Here is a 19,823-nt window from a genome sequence, read left to right as displayed (position 1 = left end):
AGATGGAGACATCAGAATTTGAGTCTAGCAGTCACCCTAAGAACTGGCTTAAAGTCAACTTTTGCCAATATTCCTCTATATTATTAAGCTATTACAGGTGACTGGTTCACATTTTACAGAAGTTGAATGGTGACATTTTGCTTATTAACCTTTTCTATTTCCCCAAATATCTCTTTTATTGTAGAATCAGATACTGGTCTTATAACCTTTAATTCATTTTTTGGTTTATTTTTTGTCTTGTTTGTTTTTTAAACAGCTTGCTGCTGGTTGCAGGGGGGACAGTTTTAAAAATCTGTGATTTTGGTACAGCCTGTGACATTCAGACTCACATGACCAACAATAAGGGGAGTGCTGCTTGGATGGCACCTGAAGTTTTTGAAGGTAAAATAGCAAAAGCGTGATGTGACTGATAATCTGCCTTATTACCCCATGTAAATCCAACGTGTTTATGGCTTTCCCCTATTTACATGATTTTATTTCTACATGGCGTTTACGCAAGATACTTCCTAAAGTCTAAGGAGGTACTGCATAAATACAGCCTTAGATCTTGAATCTCATAGCAGGATTTCGGTTGTCTGTGAAGTTCAGGCATATGTGCAGTTGATCCTCATGCTCAGATTCCATAACAGCAAAATTGCCTACCAAAATTGCCTAAAATCAGTACTCATAATTCTTTTCATAGGTTATTCACAGGTATGCACAGAGCAGGAAAAAATTTTGAGTTGCCCAGCACTCACATTCCCGGCTGAGGTCACACAAGGCACTGCTCTGCCCTCTTGTGTCAGTTCTCACACTGTATCACCTCTGTGATCTATTGAGTGCCTCATTTTTTCCCCTTTTTTGTACTTTGTGTTGATGATTTCACAGTTTAAAATGGCCTCTACGAGTAATATTGAAGTGCTTTCTAGTGTTCCTAAGTGTCAGAAGGCTGTGATGTGTCTTACAGAGAAAATGCACTTGCTAGCTAATCTGCATTCAGGCATGAGTTACAGTGCTTTTGGCCATGAGTTTAATATTAATGAATCAACGATTTATATTAAAAAAGATGTTTTAAACAGAAACACATAAAACAAGGTTAATATTGATAAGTTGACAAAAACATTGTGAAGAGGCTCACAGGAACCCAGTCCTGTATTTCCTCCTGGAGGAAATGATTCAGTGTTTACAAATTAACAATTCAGTTCAGTTCAGTCGCTCAGTCGTGTCCAACTCTTTGCGACCCCATGGACAGCAGCACACCAGGCCTTCCTGTCCATTGCCAACTCTTGAAGCTTACTCAGACTCATGTCCATTAAGTCGGTGATGCCATCCAACCATCTCATCCTCTGTCATCCCCTTCTCCTCCTGCCTTCAATCTTTCCCAGCATCAGGGTCTTTTCAGATGAGTCAGTTCTTCGCATCAGGTGGCCAAAGTATTGGAATTTCAGCTTTAGCATCAGTCCTTCCAATGAATATTCAGGACGGATTTCCTTTAGGATGGACTGGTTGGATCTCCTTGCAGTCCAAGGGACTTTCAAGAGTCTTCTCCATCACCACAGTTCAAAAGCATCAATTCTTCGGCGCTCAGCTTTTTTATAGTCCAACTCTCACATCCATACATGACCACTGGAAAAACTATAGCCTTGACTAGATGGACCTTTGTTGGCAAAGTAATATCTCTGCTTTTTAATAAGCTGTCTAGGTTGGTCATAACTTTTCTTCCTAGGAGCAAACGTCTTTTAATTTCATGGCTGCAGTCACCATCTGCAGTGATTTGGGAGCCCCAAAAAATAGTCTCTCAGTGTTTCCGTTGTTTCTCCATCTATTTGCCATGAAGTGATGGGACCAGATGCGATGACCTTAGTTTTCTGAATGTTGAGTTTTAAGCCAACTCTTTCACATTCCTCTTTCACTTTCATCAAGAGGTTCTTTAGTTCTTCTTTGCTTCCTGCCTTAAGGGCAGTGTCATCTACATATCTGAGCTTTTTGATATTTCTCCCAGCAGTCTTGATTCCAGCTTGTGCTTCATCCAGCCCAGCTTTTCTCATGATGTACTCTGCATATAAGTTAAATAAGTGAGGTGACAGTATTCAGCCTTGACATACTCCTTTCCCTATTTGGAACCAGTGTGTTGTTCCATGTCCAGTGTCCATTTCTAGCTGTTGCTTCCTGACCTGCATACAGATTTCTCAGGAGGTAGGTCAGGTGGTCTGGAATTCCCATCTCTTTAAGAATTTCCAGAGTTTATCGTGGTCCACACAGTCAAAGGTTTGGCATAGTCAATAAAGCAGAAGTAGATGTTTTTCTGGAACTCTCTTACTTTTTTGATGATCCTTTGGATGTTGGCAATTTGATCTCTGGTTCCTCTGCCTTTTCTAAATCCAGCTTGAACATCTGGAAGTTCACGGTTCATGTACTATTGAAGCCTGGCTTGGAGAATTTTGAGCATTACTTTACTCGCGTGTGAGATGAGTACAATTGTGTGGTAGTTTCAGCATTCTTTGGCATTGCCTTTCTTGCTGCTGCTGCTGCTGCTAAGTTGCTTCAGTTGTGTCCGACTCTTAGTGACCCCATGGACTGCAGCCCACCAGACTCCTCCGTCCATGGAATTTTCCAGGCAGTGGGGTGCCATTGCCTTGTCTGTGCCTTTCTTAGGGATTGGAATGAAAACTGACCTTTTCCAGTCCTGTTCACTGCAAACTTTATAAGACAATACAGGGCATAACGAGAACCAAGTGTGCTTTGTGTTGGTTTCCTAGTGATTAAAAATCGGCCCTTCAAAGCTTAAATGAGTGTGCCTTAGAAAGAATGCAAGTAACTGGACAGAAGTGTGATGCTAAGGACAACAAATAAGGGATACCTTATGCTTACTTTTACATCTGTGTATCTTAACTCAAGTTTTAAAAGAGTGATCCGTAAATTGCATATGAGGTTTCTGTATAAAAACATCAATTGTCTTTTAAACAATTCAGAAAATTTGAACTGAAGACATGTGATTCATACATTGGAAGGTATGAAAGCCCATGAAACTCAGAAACATTCAATAATCGAATTCTGATTTTGACTTTTATTTTTGATGAATTTAAAGTTTTTTGTTCTTTGTTTTTAGCCACCAAGAGAAAGAAATTTGCTCTATAGCTGGTCCCTTGAGTGGAGCTATTTTGCCACAAAGTTCAGTTAAAAAGTTTGTGAACAAGCCAGCGTTAAATTATATAAGGTTAAATAATGCCACTTGTTTTAAGTTCGTGTGTAGAATACACATAATTGGCATTGTTTTGAAATTATTTAATGTGACTTTCTTTGAGTTAAAATAGCACAGTTATTACTGTAGTGTGGAGAGCAGAAAGATTTGTTTTTACAGAAGAACCCAGAAATAAAAGTTACTCTTAATTGTTTAGAGAAACAAAACTTAGACTATTAGGCTATGTAGATTTCTTCATTTCTGAAAGATGTCAGCACCTGTGGTTCAGATCAGATTGTAATGTCATTGTCTGGTTTATAGTGCCCAGTGCCTGCAAAGTACATCCGTAGCTACTGTTGTAATAACTGATCATTCTTACAATGGGTTGTTCATGGGTTTTAGGGTTTTGTTTGTTTGTTTATCAGCTGATTGACCAACCAACTTATAATTATGTGCATTTTGCTGCATAAATCAACTACTGTAAATTTGGTATTTGTAGTTTTCCTGCTTACAACTTACTTTTAAGTTTGCAAGTTAATAATTTATCTCACCAGATATTTTGGAAAAAAAGAATCTTCACACTAGATTAGAAATTTCTTCTGCTTTGATAGTGTTTTCCATCAAGAGAATGGGAGAAGAAAATTTTAAGGTTAAGAAATTCCAGAAAGGAGTAAGAAATTACATAAAGGAATGTACAAGCTGTTTTAATTCTCTGCCCCAGAGAAAATATGTTTAAATAAAAGATAAGGTCGACATTTCTTGACAAGAAGGTAGAAAATAACTAACTTTCTAAAGTGGGGTTTGTTTGTTTTTTTTTCCTCTTTATTGGATGATAATTGCTTTACAGTGTGGTGGTCTCTGCTGTACATCAATGCAAATCAGTCATAACTATACATATATATGTGTGTGTGTGTATGTATTCCCCCTTCCTTCTGAGCCTCCCTCCCCGACCCCCGACTCCAAGTCCAGGTCATCACAGAGTGCCATGCTGGGATCCCTGTGTTACATGGCAGCTTCCTGCTAGTTATCTATTTTATACATGATAGAGTAAGTTTTTGAGTACAATTTTAATACTTAACTCATTTTAAAAATATATTTATTGCAAAGACTTGAGGTCTTCAGAAAGTTTCTCAGCCCTACCTGTGGCATTCTCTTGTTTCTGTACATGATGCTTATTCTTAAAATTTATGAAAGCCATTACTTCTGTAAGTCATGTGGGGAAAAGTCTTGAAATTTTACTACCTTTTTTTTCTAGGTAGCAATTACAGTGAAAAATGTGATGTCTTCAGCTGGGGTATTATCCTTTGGGAAGTGATAACACGTCGGAAACCCTTTGATGAAATTGGTGGCCCGGCTTTCCGTATCATGTGGGCTGTTCATAACGGTTTGTGAAGTTTTTCGTCAGTATATTTTGTATATTTCTTATTTGGAAATTGTTTCTCCCCCAAAGAAGACCATTTATACCCAGTATTAAAGTATACGATTTCTTGTAACCAGCCTCAAGCCCTACCTGCCCTGACACCAAGATCGAGCAGAGCTGGGGCAGTCCTGGCTCTGGACAAAGCTGAGGTCTGCTGGCTGTGCCCGTGCGGAAGAGGCCATCAGTAGACAGCCAGAGCCAGCTGCCTCGTTGCCTCTCTCCAGCAGACAGGAACGCGCTGGACTGGACACTGTGGGGAAAAAAAATTTCTCACATGGTTAAGATAATTAGGGAGCTATTGCTTTTTTCTCTTGAAGAAGCAGTGTCTCACTGAGGAGAGAAAGCAAAGCATATTCAGTAAGAGTTGTTACTTAAGCTATTCATAAAGGCAAAATACGAAGTGCATCACATAGTCTTGCTTTTTAGCTTCTCATTCATCTTTATGACGTGAGTGCTGTTATGTCCCATTTTACAGCTTTCCTTATTAGGAAGCTGAGACCTAGAGAAGCTAAGTAATTTGCCTAGGGTCACAGGTTTAGTGGAGAAGGCGGTGGCACCCCACTCCAGTACTATTGCCTGGAAAATCCCATGGACAAAGGAGCCTGGTAGGCTGCAGTCCATGGGGTTGCTAAGAGTCGGGGCATGACTGAGCGACTTCACTTTCACTTTTCACTTTCATGCATTGGAGAAGGAAATGGCAACCCACTCCAGTATTCTTGCCTGGAGAATCCCAGGGATGGGGGAGCCTAGTGGGCTGCCATGTACGGGGTCGTACAGAGTCGGACACGACTGAAGCGACTTAGCAGCAGCAGCAGCACAGGGTTAGTAAGTGGTGTTGCTGAGATTAGATCTGATATTTCTGACTCAAATGTCCATATTTTTAAGTTATATTCATTTATGGACACAATGTCCTTGCATCCCTCCTAATCCCTTTATACCTCTAATTACAATGTTTCTAACCACTCATGATACTAGAATACATCTCCTTCATTAATCAATTTACTTTGCAGTTCCTTTGGGAAAATATACTTCTTGAAAGGAAATTGCTGAATCTTTTAACTTTTGCTGTCCTTCTCTGTTGTTTAATTTCTATCTCTTGATTATAATTACTCTGATTAATGGCATTTTTGACACACTATTCCACATGTGATAGAACAAATATCTGCCCCACTGTTTTGGTCATTCATCGACATGTCAAGGAGTCATTGGAGTAATCGTGTGTGTTTGCCAATTTCCGGTTCATTGTGCTACCATTTTTGTGGTTATGGAGAATGCTAGAGCATTGACCAGGATGGTGTTTTCTTTTTCTGTCATGTGTCAGTAAAATTGAATGTCAGTGAAGTAAGAAATAAAAGAACTAACTTATTAATTGGTAAATTTACAAAGATTTCATTATAATCTAGCCCTTCTTTTAAGTTAGGGACCTTGCTAGTGATATTAGTCTTATTAAATTACACAAAAGTTGGCAGTTTTCAGCTTGTGAAATGACTGACTCACAGCTACTGTAAGGCCTGCCTCCCACAAAAGAACCGTTTAGAAGTCAGTGAGTGTAATACTATGTAATATATCAACTATGGTTGATGACTTTTGATATATGGAAGATGATTTTTCAAACAGATTTGAAATTTTTATGATAAATCTGAAAATACAGGTCAGATATGATTACCTTGAGTTACCATTCACACATTAAGCTGTTAACTATTTGTTAAAAGAGTGTTTATAGTAAATGAACTATTATTAACTCTCAGTCATAATGCATGTGAAAATTTTAATTTGGTTTCTCAAAAGGTGTAGATTCCCCTTTATGAAAATGCAATGTTTACCTAAAGGACAAAATAAATGTACTTTTATTCCTCCTAAAAAAATCTTGATTTAGAAAATAAATACCATGTTAGAAACTTATACTATTCTTTGAGTAAATACATTCTTTTCTCCCCTCCTGTAATTTTTAATTGTAGGTACTCGACCACCACTGATCAAAAATTTACCTAAGCCCATTGAGAGCCTGATGACTCGTTGTTGGTCTAAAGATCCTTCTCAGCGCCCTTCAATGGAGGAAATTGTGAAAATAATGACTCACTTGATGCGGGTATAATCCTTCTTTTGAGGGGCTTTGGGATTAAGGGACTTTTATATATACTGAGTTTTAATGAGATTTTAAAGTAAAGGGATATCATTATTTTTTTTTTGTTTTATACTTTTTTGTATTTTTCCACTTTAGAATGGGTATTCATTACTCACATAATCAGAGGAGAAAACATTATTTTGGGAAAAAAAATCTAGTTCTTTATAATGGAAAGATGGCTAGACTAGGTCTCTGAACATGCTTTTTTCCTTCTGCTTAACTTGGTAGATTTATTTGTTACTCGGCCTGTTGCCTTATCTGTAATGTGAGAGAAGTTGAATTAGATGATCTCTAAAGCCTTTACATGGCTTGGGTATTTTATGACTCTAATTGTTGCTGAGTTATAAATTTTCTTTAGTACAAATCTTTATCAAGCAGTCATTTATGTAGCACACTAGAGAGGCTACATTCCCAGACACTTTTATTTAAGTGATTTTTACCTTTTGGTTTTCATTGTATATTTTCAGCTTTCCACTTGCCATTAAAAAGTTAAACTTTTTTCTAGGATCTGTAGAATTTTAGAATTTAGAAGAATCATTTTAAATAATTACTAGAATTTCCCAGTCTATAAATCAAACACTTTTGTTAGAATTATTTAAATCAATCTAGGCCTCTGGTTTTTTATGCACTAACAAATCTATCAAGTAGTACCTTGACTTGGAAATGTGAAAAGTGCCTGAATTTCAGAAAATTTGCTAAGCAGAAGAATCTTTCAGTCTCTTTGAATATAGATTAAGTGATTTCCTAAATGGCCACATAATTAATTTGTTCATTCTATTGAAAATAAGTTAGGCACAGCAGCTTAAACTCATCTTATTAAAGCTTAATTTCATATTGGAGAATAGCTGTATGTAGAATCCTGGGACCTAAAGATACACTCATAAGAAAACAACTCAGTAAAAATTAAAAAGTAGAGAAAACAGCTTGGTCTCCATAATCAAATACCTTAAAACTTTGGATTATATAAATTATTCAGATTTTGATTGTGCCTATCTGTGCTTTGTCTAATTTGAGAAGAAAACGTTTCTCTTTTTTCTCCCTAAATTCTAATTTTTATCCAGCAGATATATCCAGTATTTTACCTCTGGTTCATAGAGTGACATTCATAATCTATCCTTGATATTTAAAATGTCTAACAAATTATTCCATGGCATACCATCTCTGTTGTCAGACTAGGTCATTTCAACACTTTAGAGATTTGCCTCACTGCTATGAGAACATGAATAATGTCTCATGTAATTATGAGGAATGATACTACTGTATTTCATATGTTCCTCTAGAGGAATATTGGCTGTTTTCTTCAAGATTATCTAGGCTCTGTGTAGGTAGATACATGGCATTGATAACAGTTGAAATTCAGAAGAGTTAGCACATCTTTGTATCTACAAATTTCCATATATGCCTTAGTGAAAATAAAGCAGCATTTTTGCTGCATTCAGATCTCAGCAAGGAAGTAATTCAAACATACTCTTTAATTTTCACATGATTTGATTTGTATTAAAGAAATTTTAAATTGTTATTTACTTTTTTATATATAGTACTTTCCAGGAGCAGATGAGCCGTTACAATATCCTTGTCAGTATTCAGATGAAGGACAGAGCAACTCTGCTACCAGTACAGGTAAATGGATAGATTGGAACGTAATAAGCTAAATGTTTGTGTCTCTGTTCCTGTGAAGTGATAATCAAGGAGCAATGACTGATGTCCCTTTTTGCATTTTAATTTATTCCTTTAATATGATTGCAATTTGAATTTTCAGGTGCATCATTCTTCATGCAGGTACCCAGGGTTAGTTAATTGAAAACCCACTTCCAAGTTTTGAAATTCTTACACAGTTGTGTCTAAAAAGACTGGATATTATATTTCTGTGGATGCCATTCTTTACTTGAAAAATAATTCTTACACAGATACAGCTAGATCAAATAGTATCAAAATTATTATAAATATATATATAAAACAGTATAGTTCCTGTATCATGAGCACCCTACTTCTTGATCTTTGTAGAAGAATTCATAGAGACATTCATTTAAGAATCTGTGTTTTAGTTCAGAGTTCCTCAGTTCCATAGTTTGTGGTCATCAAAAAAAATAGTAGAAGTAATACTCAGAAAAATTTTACTTCTCAAAATATATGGTATTATGAACATTTATTAGTTTGATTAAAACTAAAAGGCATAGGTGTGTATGTACACATATACTTAATGCATTCTTAAAATTTTATTTTTACTGGTCTATTTCCCCTGCCTCCAAAAAAATTATATTTAAACTGGTTCCAATTTTACTGAAAGTCTTTCTGAGATGCTCTGAATTCTAAAGTGAATTTCTCTAAAAACATTTGCTTGCCACTCCTTACTCTCAGCTGACCTTCTTTACTGTTTCTCTGTGATCAAAAGACAGCTGCCACAAACTCCCCCTCTCCATGCGCCCACCTGCCTGAGTCTGCCCCTCTGCTCTGCACGCTCTTCTGTTCCCATGCTGAACTGTCCATGCTCATAGCCAGAGGCAAGCCTGTCCCCTTGTGCATCAGATCCCATCTGCTCTCCAGCAATTCTTCCTGTCTCTTGCATCACCAGTTTTAGCCTTTGTGCTGGGATCATTCCCTGAGTATATATACAGTAGTCCCCCCTTGTCCACAGTTTTACTTTCTGCAGTTTCAGTTACCCGTGGTCAACTGTGATCCAGAAATACTAAATGAAAAATTCCAGAATGAAATAATTCATAGGTTTTAGATTGCAGCCATCTTGAGCAGCACGATGAAATCTCGCTCCATCCTATGGATTGTCCTTTTATTCAGTGTATCCTATCCATTTGTCACTTAGCAGCCCTGTTGGTTGTCACATCACCTGTCAAGGTATCACAGTGCTTGTGTTCATGGGACCCTAATTTTATTTAGTAATGGCCCCAAAGCACACAAGTAGTGATGCTGGCAATTCTGATATGCCAAAGAGAAGCTGGAAAGTGCTCCCTCTAACTGAAAAGGTGAAAATTCTCAACTTTAATTAGGGAAAAAAAATCCTATGCTGGATGAGATTGCTAAGATCTGCATTAAGAACTTCTATCCATGAAATCATGAAGGAAAAAGAAATCTGTGCCTGTTTTGCTGTCATGCTTCAAACTGCAGAAGTTAACAGCCGTAGTGCAGGATAAGTGCTTAGTTAGAGAAAGGTATTAAATTTGTACAGTAAGATATGTTGAGAGAGAGAGACATCATTCATGTAACTTTTATTACAGTATATTGTTAGTTCTGTTTTATTTTTAGTTACTCTTGTTAATCTCTTACTGTGCCTAATTTATAAATTAAAGTTTATCGTAGGCATATATGTATAAGAAGAAACACAGTATGCAAGGGCTGAGTCCTGCCTGAGGTTGCAGGCATCCACTGGAGCTCTTAGAATGCATCCCCTGTGGATAAGGCGGGGACTGTTAAAGTCTGTATTTGCATTTCTCTGGCTTCTCTCTTGCCATTGTCTCTTGTGCTCACTCCATTCAAGCTTTTATTGTACCACTACTCTAGAATTGCTCTTGTCAAGGTCACCAGTTATCTTCACATTACTAAATCTAAATGAAGGATTTTCAGTTCTCATCTTTTTTGATTCTCAGTAGCCTTTGACACAGTTTGTTACTGTCTACTGTTTTCAGCACTTTGAGTTGGTCTCCAGGATACCATACTAGCCTGGGCTTCATCTTACATTTCTGGTCACTTGTTTTCATGGTTTCCTGTGCTGGTTATTCTTCATCTTCCCAACCTATAAATGTCAGAGTGCCCAGGGCTTAGTCATTTGACCTCTTTGTTGGTCTAAACTCATTTCCTTAGTAATCTCATCCAGTATACATGTATACGCCAATATTTTTGCTCCATCCCAAATTCAAACTCCATACTCACATATCCAGCTACTTGACTGACACCTGCTATGAGCTCAAAATTACCATTTTCCTAACTGAGCTCCCTTCCGACTCAGTCCTTCCACAGTCTTTTCCATCTTGATTAACAAGCTAAGAATCTTAGTCATTCTTGATTCTAAATCAAGTTGATTTATAATATACTTCTTAAGCTTCTAGCAGGAAGCATCTCAAATTCCAGATAAACCAAGCATGATTTGTAAAATTATTAGCATTATAAAGTTTAATTGGACTTTGACTATTAGAAAACTGTTTAGGCACTTTGATTCCCTTTTGTGCTATCCTGAAATATCGTTTAAAATGGGTTTGTTTGGGTATCTTCATTAGCTTGAAAAGTCTTATTTCTATTTATATCTTGCTAGTTTAGAAAAGAATTTAAGTTACATTTTATTGAATGAAGCATTTGTATTATTCCTAGCCTATTGTCATAAATATTTTTGCTTTCCTAGGCTCCTTCATGGACATCGCTTCTACAAACACCAGTAATAAAAGTGACACTAACATGGAACAAGTTCCTGCCACAAATGATACAATTAAACGCTTAGAATCAAAATTGTTGAAAAACCAGGCAAAACAACAGGTTTGTTTTGTTATTAAAAGTAAAATCTTTTGGTAACCTTACCAGTAGTCATGAAGTCCTAAACATTATACTAACAAGTATTGTTTGCCTTCTTCCACTATACAAGTTCTGAATCTTGTTCCTGAAGCAGACAGACAGGCTTAAGAGTAGAGATGTGTAATGAGATTCTCCTGAAATTCTTTATAATTAATTGTTCTCCCATCTGATGATTGCTGCCTTTGACATTTGTGCATATCTTCCTTACGATGATACCTAACTTGAACAGTTGATGGTTACAAGTATAAAATGGACATTTCTTGGCTGTACTACCTGGTTAAAGGCGTTCTTCTAGATCCATCATTTCATGTTTCCAGATTTATTATATTTTTGCTGTTACTGGTTTTTCAGTATTTTAAGGAGTGATTTTATTCGACTTCCTTGAGGCATTTAGGATAACTAATAATTGGGACATTGAACTCCCAGCTCTAATGATCACCTTTTCCTAAAGGCCAGTGTCTGCAGCTTGTTCTTCCTCACTCCTACAGTTCTCCTTCCCTGAAGGTATTCCATTTCTTTCAGAACAGAACCCATAAAAATCCCAGTTGGTATCTCCCTTCTTCTAGCTGCCCAGGATTTTTAAATATAAAGAGCTTCAGTAATTCAAATTGACCTATGTTTTTAACAGAGTGAATCTGGGCGTTTGAGTTTGGGAGCTTCTCGTGGGAGCAGCGTGGAGAGCTTGCCCCCAACCTCTGAAGGCAAGAGGATGAGTGCCGATATGTCTGAAATAGAAGCCAGGATTGCTGCAACCACAGGTAAAAAGGAAGTAACAGTCTGAAGAGGAACGAAGATGTAGTTTCAGTTGTTTCAGTCATGGGAATGTCAGGGGCTTTTTTGTGTGTGTCCTAAATTTTTTTAAAGCAGGAAGTTGATTTACAATATACTTCCTATGCTTCTAGCAGAAAGCATCTCAAATTCCAGATAAACCAAGCATGATTTGTAAAATTATTAGCATTATAAAATTTAATTTCTTATTACAGATTTTTATCAAATATAATTCAGCTCAATATGAGCTGAAAATCTAAATGAGAAATTGAAATTTAGCCAATACTAGGATGTTTTAGGAGGATTTTGAGTGATTCTACTAGAGTTTTGTGCTGAACTCAAATAATAGCAAATGTTTTGTTTTGAATTTAGCAGAAAAATGTGCTCCAGATCAAAATATGATTTGGCCTTACTGTCTGCTGCTACTCCTTTCAGTGGCAAAAGTAGCTAAGTTTGTGATTAATTCTTTTAATTGTAAAATAAAAGATCATAGTAATTTGATCTGGAAAAAGCTAGTATTTCTCTTCCATTTTGTCAGTACTTAAAATGATTAACTGTGGAAAGACTGGTCAGCACAAAAATAATTACATGTTTTGTTACCTTAGTGGACTTCTAACCTTCTTTTCTAAGCAGGTTCATTTAGTAATGGTGGGTTAAATTGTTTTCTTTCTGATTTCCCTAGAGGTGGAGAGGAACTGATTATAAATACATTTCTATTGTGGAAAATGTAGAAATATAAATTTAAAAAACCCAGTCTTCCATAATTGTCCCACTAAAAAAATAAACACAGAATTTTTGTGTATTTACCTCTAATCTTTTAAACTACATATGTATATACAAGTATATTCCCTAATGTATTAGCATATTTTTTTTAACTTAGCTAACCAGGTTTTGTGGGATTTTGTTTTGTTTTAAGATTGTTTTGGTTTCTTTCTAAAAAGAATATTTTCATTTTGTGTGAAGTTCTTTTAAGAAAGAAGTTGTCCAGAGGACCATCCTAACTCTTCTTGTCTTCAACTAATCTTGGTCACTTATTTATCAGTTAGCATTAGAGTCAGTTAGATATTATAGAGTATCCAAAATAACAGTGTCTTTAACACAAAACTTCTTTTCACACACAAATCTGGAGGTAGGCGCCTCAATCTTTGGTGACTGGGTTTCTTCCGTCTCTCTGTGTTACAATCCCTATTGTGTGGCTTTCATCCAGAAGGTGACTTTGTGCTCCATAATGGCTGTTCCAGTCATCACATCCACAGTCCCAGCATCAGGAAGCAGGAGTTAGGGCAAGGGCTACTTTTTCAAAAAGCTTTCACAGAAGTCCCTCCTAACAGCTTCCACGTTTATGTCATTGGCCGTAGCAATAGGGTCAGATGGCTCCCTTTGGACCCAAGGGAAGAGGGCATCTGCAGTCTTTTATCTGGGAACATTGCTGTCCTGAGTATAGTTGAGGTTCTGTTGCTAAGAAAAAAGGGGAAAAAAGAGATTGGCTGGTCTCTGCCACATAAATGGAATCTTCAGAAACAGTCAAGTTGAGTGGAGGGAGGTCACTTGAGTCACAGGTGTTTCTGTGTGCAGTGGGGCTGTCACAGTACAGTGTCTGATGAACAGTGTATACAGAAATGCAGCCTAACACTTTGGGAGTCCTTTTCATTTCAGGAATATCATTCAAGTTAGAGCTGCCAAATAGTGATTGCTACCTTAAAACAGGAAGTGTTCTGTACTGTAATAGTAATAATTTTAACATCTGCTAGTGTCAATTTTTTAGTCAGGTACTGGTTTATAATTAATCTTCACAGAAGTCATATTTCACCAGATTAAAGGTAACCACATATATTTAAATAACCCTATCCTTTCTCTGCCTAAATGTGAATAAAACAGATGGGCTGAACATTTGTTGGTGAATTGTCTTACTTTGACAGGTTCATATTTTCCAGCCTTTCAGAACTATTCTGGTTTAGCAGGAATAGACCCTAAACTTTGGAAACTACAATAAATACTCAGTTTATCAGAAGTATGTTTAAACATTTATAATTATAAAAGCATATATATTTCATACTTTGATTCAATAATTATCATATCATCACTGAATTGTACTTTGTAGCACACTTCAAGAAACACCTCATTGAACACATATTCCTGTGTTTGTTTAATTAAAACAAATATGGCAGCATATTTCTTTTTAACTCCTCTTTTCTTCCCACTTTCATTGTAGACCCTCACTGCACATCAGTGGTTGCATTTAGATTATTTCTGTGAAGTGTTGGAAATCTAGCTTTCTCATTACCTGCAGCTTTGTTTGTCTCTGTCCTTTTTTTTTCCTGCTAATTAAAGCCAGTATGTGAAACATCATGTATTGATAGTTGTTTGCTCCTTAATCACGCCTTGTGTAAGCATGGACAAAGGGTTTGATAGTTCTGCATGCCATCCTGCATGAAGTGTTATTAACACAACTATATGAAAAGTATTCTGTTTTTGTTCACCGTTTTCTGTGTTTCTGTTTGTGGTTGTTTGCATGTATACTGTATGTGTGTATTTTTGCAGCCTTTTCCAAGCCTAAACGGGGCCACCGTAAAACCGCTTCATTTGGCAACATTCTGGATGTCCCTGAGACCGTCATAGCAGGTATCATGGACCACCTGGGTTGGTCTAATAGCTGTAAAACCGGAATAATGATTCCTAGTACTTATAAAATGCTTCTTGCTCCAATTTAATAGAATGTGAAAATAGATACCTTGCATGCAGTCCTTAGGGAGACAGATTAAAAACTGTACACATTTATCTGCACTGAAGCCAGCTTGGCCAGAAACCTCACATCTCCAAAATTGAGGATGAACTAGAAGGTAAAGTAATAAGCCTTTTCATGAAAGGAGGCATACCAGCCCAGAATTCTGCCAACTTCCTCGCATCTTTTAAATGAGCGGAATAGCTGAACCCAGACCTTTTTTGCACCAGCAGAAAGAGGAAACAATCCTTTAAAAATACTTGTCCTTGGCTCCTTTTCTTCCTTCATTGCAACTTGGCGGCTCCCTCTTGGCACTCTGTCCCAGCCTCTTTCTGTTGGTAACAAGTAAAATACAAAGTTGAGAAAAGAGTAGCTGAATACTATTTTGCCTTAACCTAGAAAACAGAAACAAAAGCTAAATGAGATTTGCTGTTTTACATGGTATCTTGCCAAATAATTATGGTCACTTCAGATTCCTGTGTATTATTAGGAGGATCTTCTTGCAAATTATGTTCTTATACCTAACTCCCACAAGTCTCATAAGGTTAAATTGCTTTCATTTCTTATGGTGATTATCTCATAGATGAATCTAAATCACCATGCCTAGTAGTTCTTGTCTCCTCCAGTAAACTGAAACCTGAGGATAGAGACTATGTCTTTGTTATTTATTATTGATGGTGTCAGCCGCCGTGTCTGGCTCAAGACCTCACACATTGTGTTTAATAAATATGTGCCGATTATGGAAATGACCCATTATTGAGCTCCCAGTGGGTCAGAACCTAGTATACATGTAAAATCTGTAAATCACAGATGTGTATAACACATTTAGCAGTTCTTCGGGCCCATTCCATGGATACAAAACCACCTTATTTCTCGTGTAGTTCTTTGTTACTTTGGTGGTTCAAGTGGTTTATTTTACATTTTCATTGTTGCCCTTCAGAGAATACAGTTAATTTATTCCTCGCATACTTCTATTGAGTCATGGGCTGCTTTCAAAATTAGTAAAGTACTTAGGATCATTTTACTTCTGCCCTGAGAGATACCAAGTTTAAGGGAATAATACACTAACTGAAGAAGCAGCAACGTTTAAATATTCATACTGTCGAGCTCTGATTATCTTAAATGTTTGAGAGTATCAGAAAAATTTAGCCAAATGGCACACTAATCTTAATCTGGGTCTTATGGGTAAACATAAAGAACAGATACACCCACACATAGCGAAGTAGCCAATGATGTATGTGATAATGAGTAGGGAAAAAGAGGAGAAAAACGTTCTCAGAGGTTCTGAGCCAGGGTGAATGTGTGCACCACACCACACCCTGCCAGGGGACATTTGGCACTGTCTGGAAACGTTTATGATTGTCAAAACTAATAGGTGCTACTGACATGGTAGACAGAAGCTGCGTTGCTGGTAAACAGTCTGGAGTGTCTCAGGCAGCCTCCCACAGCCAAGGATTACCCATCCTGAAGTGTCAGCAGTGCCAGGGCTGAAAAACCCTAGTTAGATGTGCTGTGTGGCCTGTAAGGTAGTTTAAAGTACATCAGCTTAACAGCCATTTTACAGATGAAAAAGATCCAATGATGTTGAATGGTTTTCCCAGAGTTACACAGCCAGGATCCCATCGTAGATCTTCTGACACCAGATTACACCCATTTTTTTTGTTTTGTTTGAGTCACAGAAGTTAGAGTAATTCTGTGCTGCTCCTACTTAGGGTTTGTATTAAATTTAACTGAGCTCTTCATCCAGGAGATACTTTTTAATGACATTGGATCCTTATGGGGTCAGGAAAGCTTAATTCTGCTGCTAATTGCCAGAGTACCAATGCTTGTTAAGTGGAAATAGTATTCAGTAATACATTTTATTAAATATTCTTGTTGGGTTTTTTTCCCCAGATATTTAAACATTAACCTAGTAGTTTCGCTTTTTTTAATAAAGGCTGCAACCACTGGAAATGAAATAATTGGACATAAAAGTCAAACCATTAATTTATTCTTAGGTTATATTTTTAAATTAAACATAAAAGATATAACCTGTGCTTTGGGAGTATCTCAACTATCTTACATGGCCATTTTAATTGTAAAGAAGGATGAAATTTAATTCCCTAAATTTCTTAATACCTTTTAGAACTTTTTTACTTGAGGTTGATTCCCTACAAATTCTGTGGTTATATGATCAGACACTTCTTGATATATCCAAACTGGCATTAATTAGCATTGGATCCCAGTTGTAAGCATTTTTAAAATATAAACTATATTTTTCGTCTGTTATGGATAAGTATTTTCAATAATACTTTCCTTTGGCCAAGTGCAATGTACTGAGTTTAATGTACCTCTTGGAATAAACTGCCTCTTTTTATTAGGAGTACTCCTTTAAGCATCAAGTAAGTTTTTAATGTGTATTTATTAGCAGTGTACAAATGTATCATTTTTGAAGTGTTGCCTCTTGCATTTTTAAAAATTTTACCAAGTTTTAAAAGTTTTTAAATAGGCACTGTTACTCTAAAAAAATTTTTTTAATACAATCTTTATAATGACTAAAATGCCTAACCTGGTCATGGGTCAACAAATTTAAATCTTGTTTTTTGCTTGTTCTTCAACACTTAACTGTTAAATACCCTGCCGTCAACAAATGAGGAAGAACAAGCAGTCTGTGGCTAACACCAGCGTTCATCAGTTTAACAGTCTCTCAGGTCATGCAAAAGTGGACCTTTAATACCTCAGGACTTGTGTGGATCAAACTACACAATTTTTTGTACCCTTGCTACCTTGGGCCTGGCTCTGAAAGAGGTATTGGCAACTTTGTTCTGGTTAAGTCTTCCTTCTACTTTGCCCTGCCCACAGAATGGCTGTAAATCTATCTGGCTTCTTTTTAGCAAGCAAGACACATAATAAGAGCAATTGCCAGTACAGTATGACATTTTGCTAACTCTTCATTTATAGAGAATGTTCTGCCAAATAACTGTGCAACCTAAGCAAAGTTAATGTAAATGCAGACATCTCTTACCCATAATTGAAACTATCTGATCTATAGTTTTCTTATCCGTTTTATGTTACTTTTATTTAGAGAAAAAAGAGTGGGTGGCAGATTACTGGATTGCTTTAAATTTTTCTAAAGTTTTTTCCTTTAAGATTTTGATAAAAACATGGATTTTTGTTTATTTCGTTCTTTTACTTGGATTTTCTTGACTTTCCCACATTTTGCTTTGTTATTATCCAAGCTTCCAAGGGTCTGTTTTCCCTCCATCTTCATCTCAAATACTCAAATGAGATAAGGATTATGAATTGGGAAACTGTAATACATTTGATAGTAACATTTGATCTGGTGTTAGAAGAATACCTATATTTTACATTTCTTTTAAAATTTCACATGTCAAAGTTAAACAGGTAAAATGTTCAAAAGTTACACAACAAGAACAACAACCTTTTCCAGTTTCATAGAGTAAGAGACTGAGTTGGCTTCCCTGGTAGCTTAGTGGTAAAGAATCCACCTGCCAAAGTAGGAGATGTGGATTCAATTCCTGGATTGGGAAGATCCCCTGGAGAAGGAAATGGTAACTCACTCCAGTATTCTTGCCTGGAAAATCCATGGACAGAGGGGCCTGGGGGGCTACAGTCCATGGAGCTGCAGAAGAGTCCAACTTAACTTAGCAACTAAACAACAAGAGACTGAATAGTTGAAAAATATTTTGTTCATGGCTCTGGTGTCTATTATCAGGGGAGATCAGCAGTCCTGCTCTGGAGTCCTTGTGTGAAGAGTTATAGTACTTAAGAAAGTCAACTGTGATGATAATATATTTTGAAATCCATTGGATGAAAGTACTGTCAGATACATATATACATACCACCTGCAAAAGATTTAATTGAAACATAAGTCTTCTGTACTTTCTCCCTTTCTGTTGTTAAAAAATCCTCATGCATAGTTTATACCAGATCGATTGCTATTATGAAATGAAATAAATTTCCAACATATGATTTGCAAAAGTAAACTATTCCAAATACTGATATTGAATAACTGTTGTAATTATATTATAAAAGATAACTTTTTAAAATGAGCTAAACTGTAGGGTTTTCTAGAATATATTTAAATAGTTTTTAATACTACTGCTATAATATCATACTCAGTGGTTCTGAATTTCTTTTTTAAGTTCAGACTAAATTACAATACTTGGTTTCATTTTAAACACTTGAAATTTTTCTCCTCCATTCTACAGATAAGCACTGCCTTCATGTACTTCTGTTTGAGAAACTTCAACAGTGAGACTCTAGTGTACCTTTTGTTATTTCTAAGCCTGGAATTCAAGATGGTTTAACATTTTAAACTGATAGAACGCTTTGACCAAAAAGCATTATGTACTGTCTTAAGGATTTGCTAGAGAAGGCTGAATATGCAAGTGTTTTGTTGAATCAGTCTTAATACACATAAAATATTTTTGTCCAGGTCTGTGAATTTAATTGACATTTGTTGTTAATAATATTCTTGAAACTGAAAAGAAACTTTAGGCGTCCTTATGGTTTCAGCTGCATTTAGATCTCTTAACTGAGAAAAATTTAATGACTATTCATTCACTTTAAATTTCAGTCAGGTACACTGAGCTCCATTGTATATTGGTTATTTACCAAAAGTGTGATAAGTAGTTAAGTAAAATATGAAAAGTGCCAAGCGATAAACAGCACAGCATCATTATGAGGAGACCGTGAGGTAAAAGAATTGAGCTTTTCCAGATCTCAAGTTCTTACCTTGCACAGATAGTGTCATTAACACCTGCCTTTGTTTAGGGACACAGAGGCCCGACGAGAGCTCTTCTGAGATATACTACATCTGCTTCTGCCAACTGCAGACACTACTCCTTCAGTAAAATTCTGTATTTGTGACTAATTAAATCAGATCAGATCAGATCAGTCGCTCAGTCATGTCCAACTCTTTGCGACCCCATGAATCGCAGCACGCCAGGCCTCCCTGTCCATCACCAACTCCCGGAGGTCACTCAGACTCACGTCCATCGAGTCAGTGATGCCATCTAGCCATCTCATCCTCTGTCGTCCCCTTCTCCTCCTGCCCCCAATCCCTCCCAGCATCAGAGTCTTTTCCAGTGAGTCAACTTTTCGCATGAGG

General features: G+C 36.7%; 1 protein-coding gene across 2 annotated transcripts in view; it reads left to right on the top strand.

Moving 5' to 3' along the window:
• Positions 1 to 19,823, top strand: part of MAP3K7 (mitogen-activated protein kinase kinase kinase 7) — a 65,890-nt gene that overhangs the window by 23,573 nt on the left and 22,494 nt on the right. Inside the window, exons 6-12 of one of the 2 annotated variants that reach the window (XM_010834722.1) lie at positions 257 to 381; positions 4,416 to 4,544; positions 6,539 to 6,669; positions 8,244 to 8,325; positions 11,054 to 11,184; positions 11,849 to 11,978; positions 14,530 to 14,610. In XM_010834722.1, the coding sequence (XP_010833024.1) occupies positions 257 to 381; positions 4,416 to 4,544; positions 6,539 to 6,669; positions 8,244 to 8,325; positions 11,054 to 11,184; positions 11,849 to 11,978; positions 14,530 to 14,610 (809 nt within the window). The remainder of the gene's footprint in view (positions 1 to 256; positions 382 to 4,415; positions 4,545 to 6,538; positions 6,670 to 8,243; positions 8,326 to 11,053; positions 11,185 to 11,848; positions 11,979 to 14,529; positions 14,611 to 19,823) is intronic. The other variant, XM_010834723.1, reaches the window with a different exon arrangement.

Source organism: Bison bison, unplaced genomic scaffold, assembly GCF_000754665.1.
Source record: "Bison bison bison isolate TAMUID 2011002044 unplaced genomic scaffold, Bison_UMD1.0 scf7180017864035, whole genome shotgun sequence".
Lineage (NCBI taxonomy): Eukaryota > Metazoa > Chordata > Mammalia > Artiodactyla > Bovidae > Bison > Bison bison.
The sequence above is the reverse complement of the archived record's forward strand: the minus strand, read 5'-3'. Positions and strand labels throughout refer to the sequence as shown.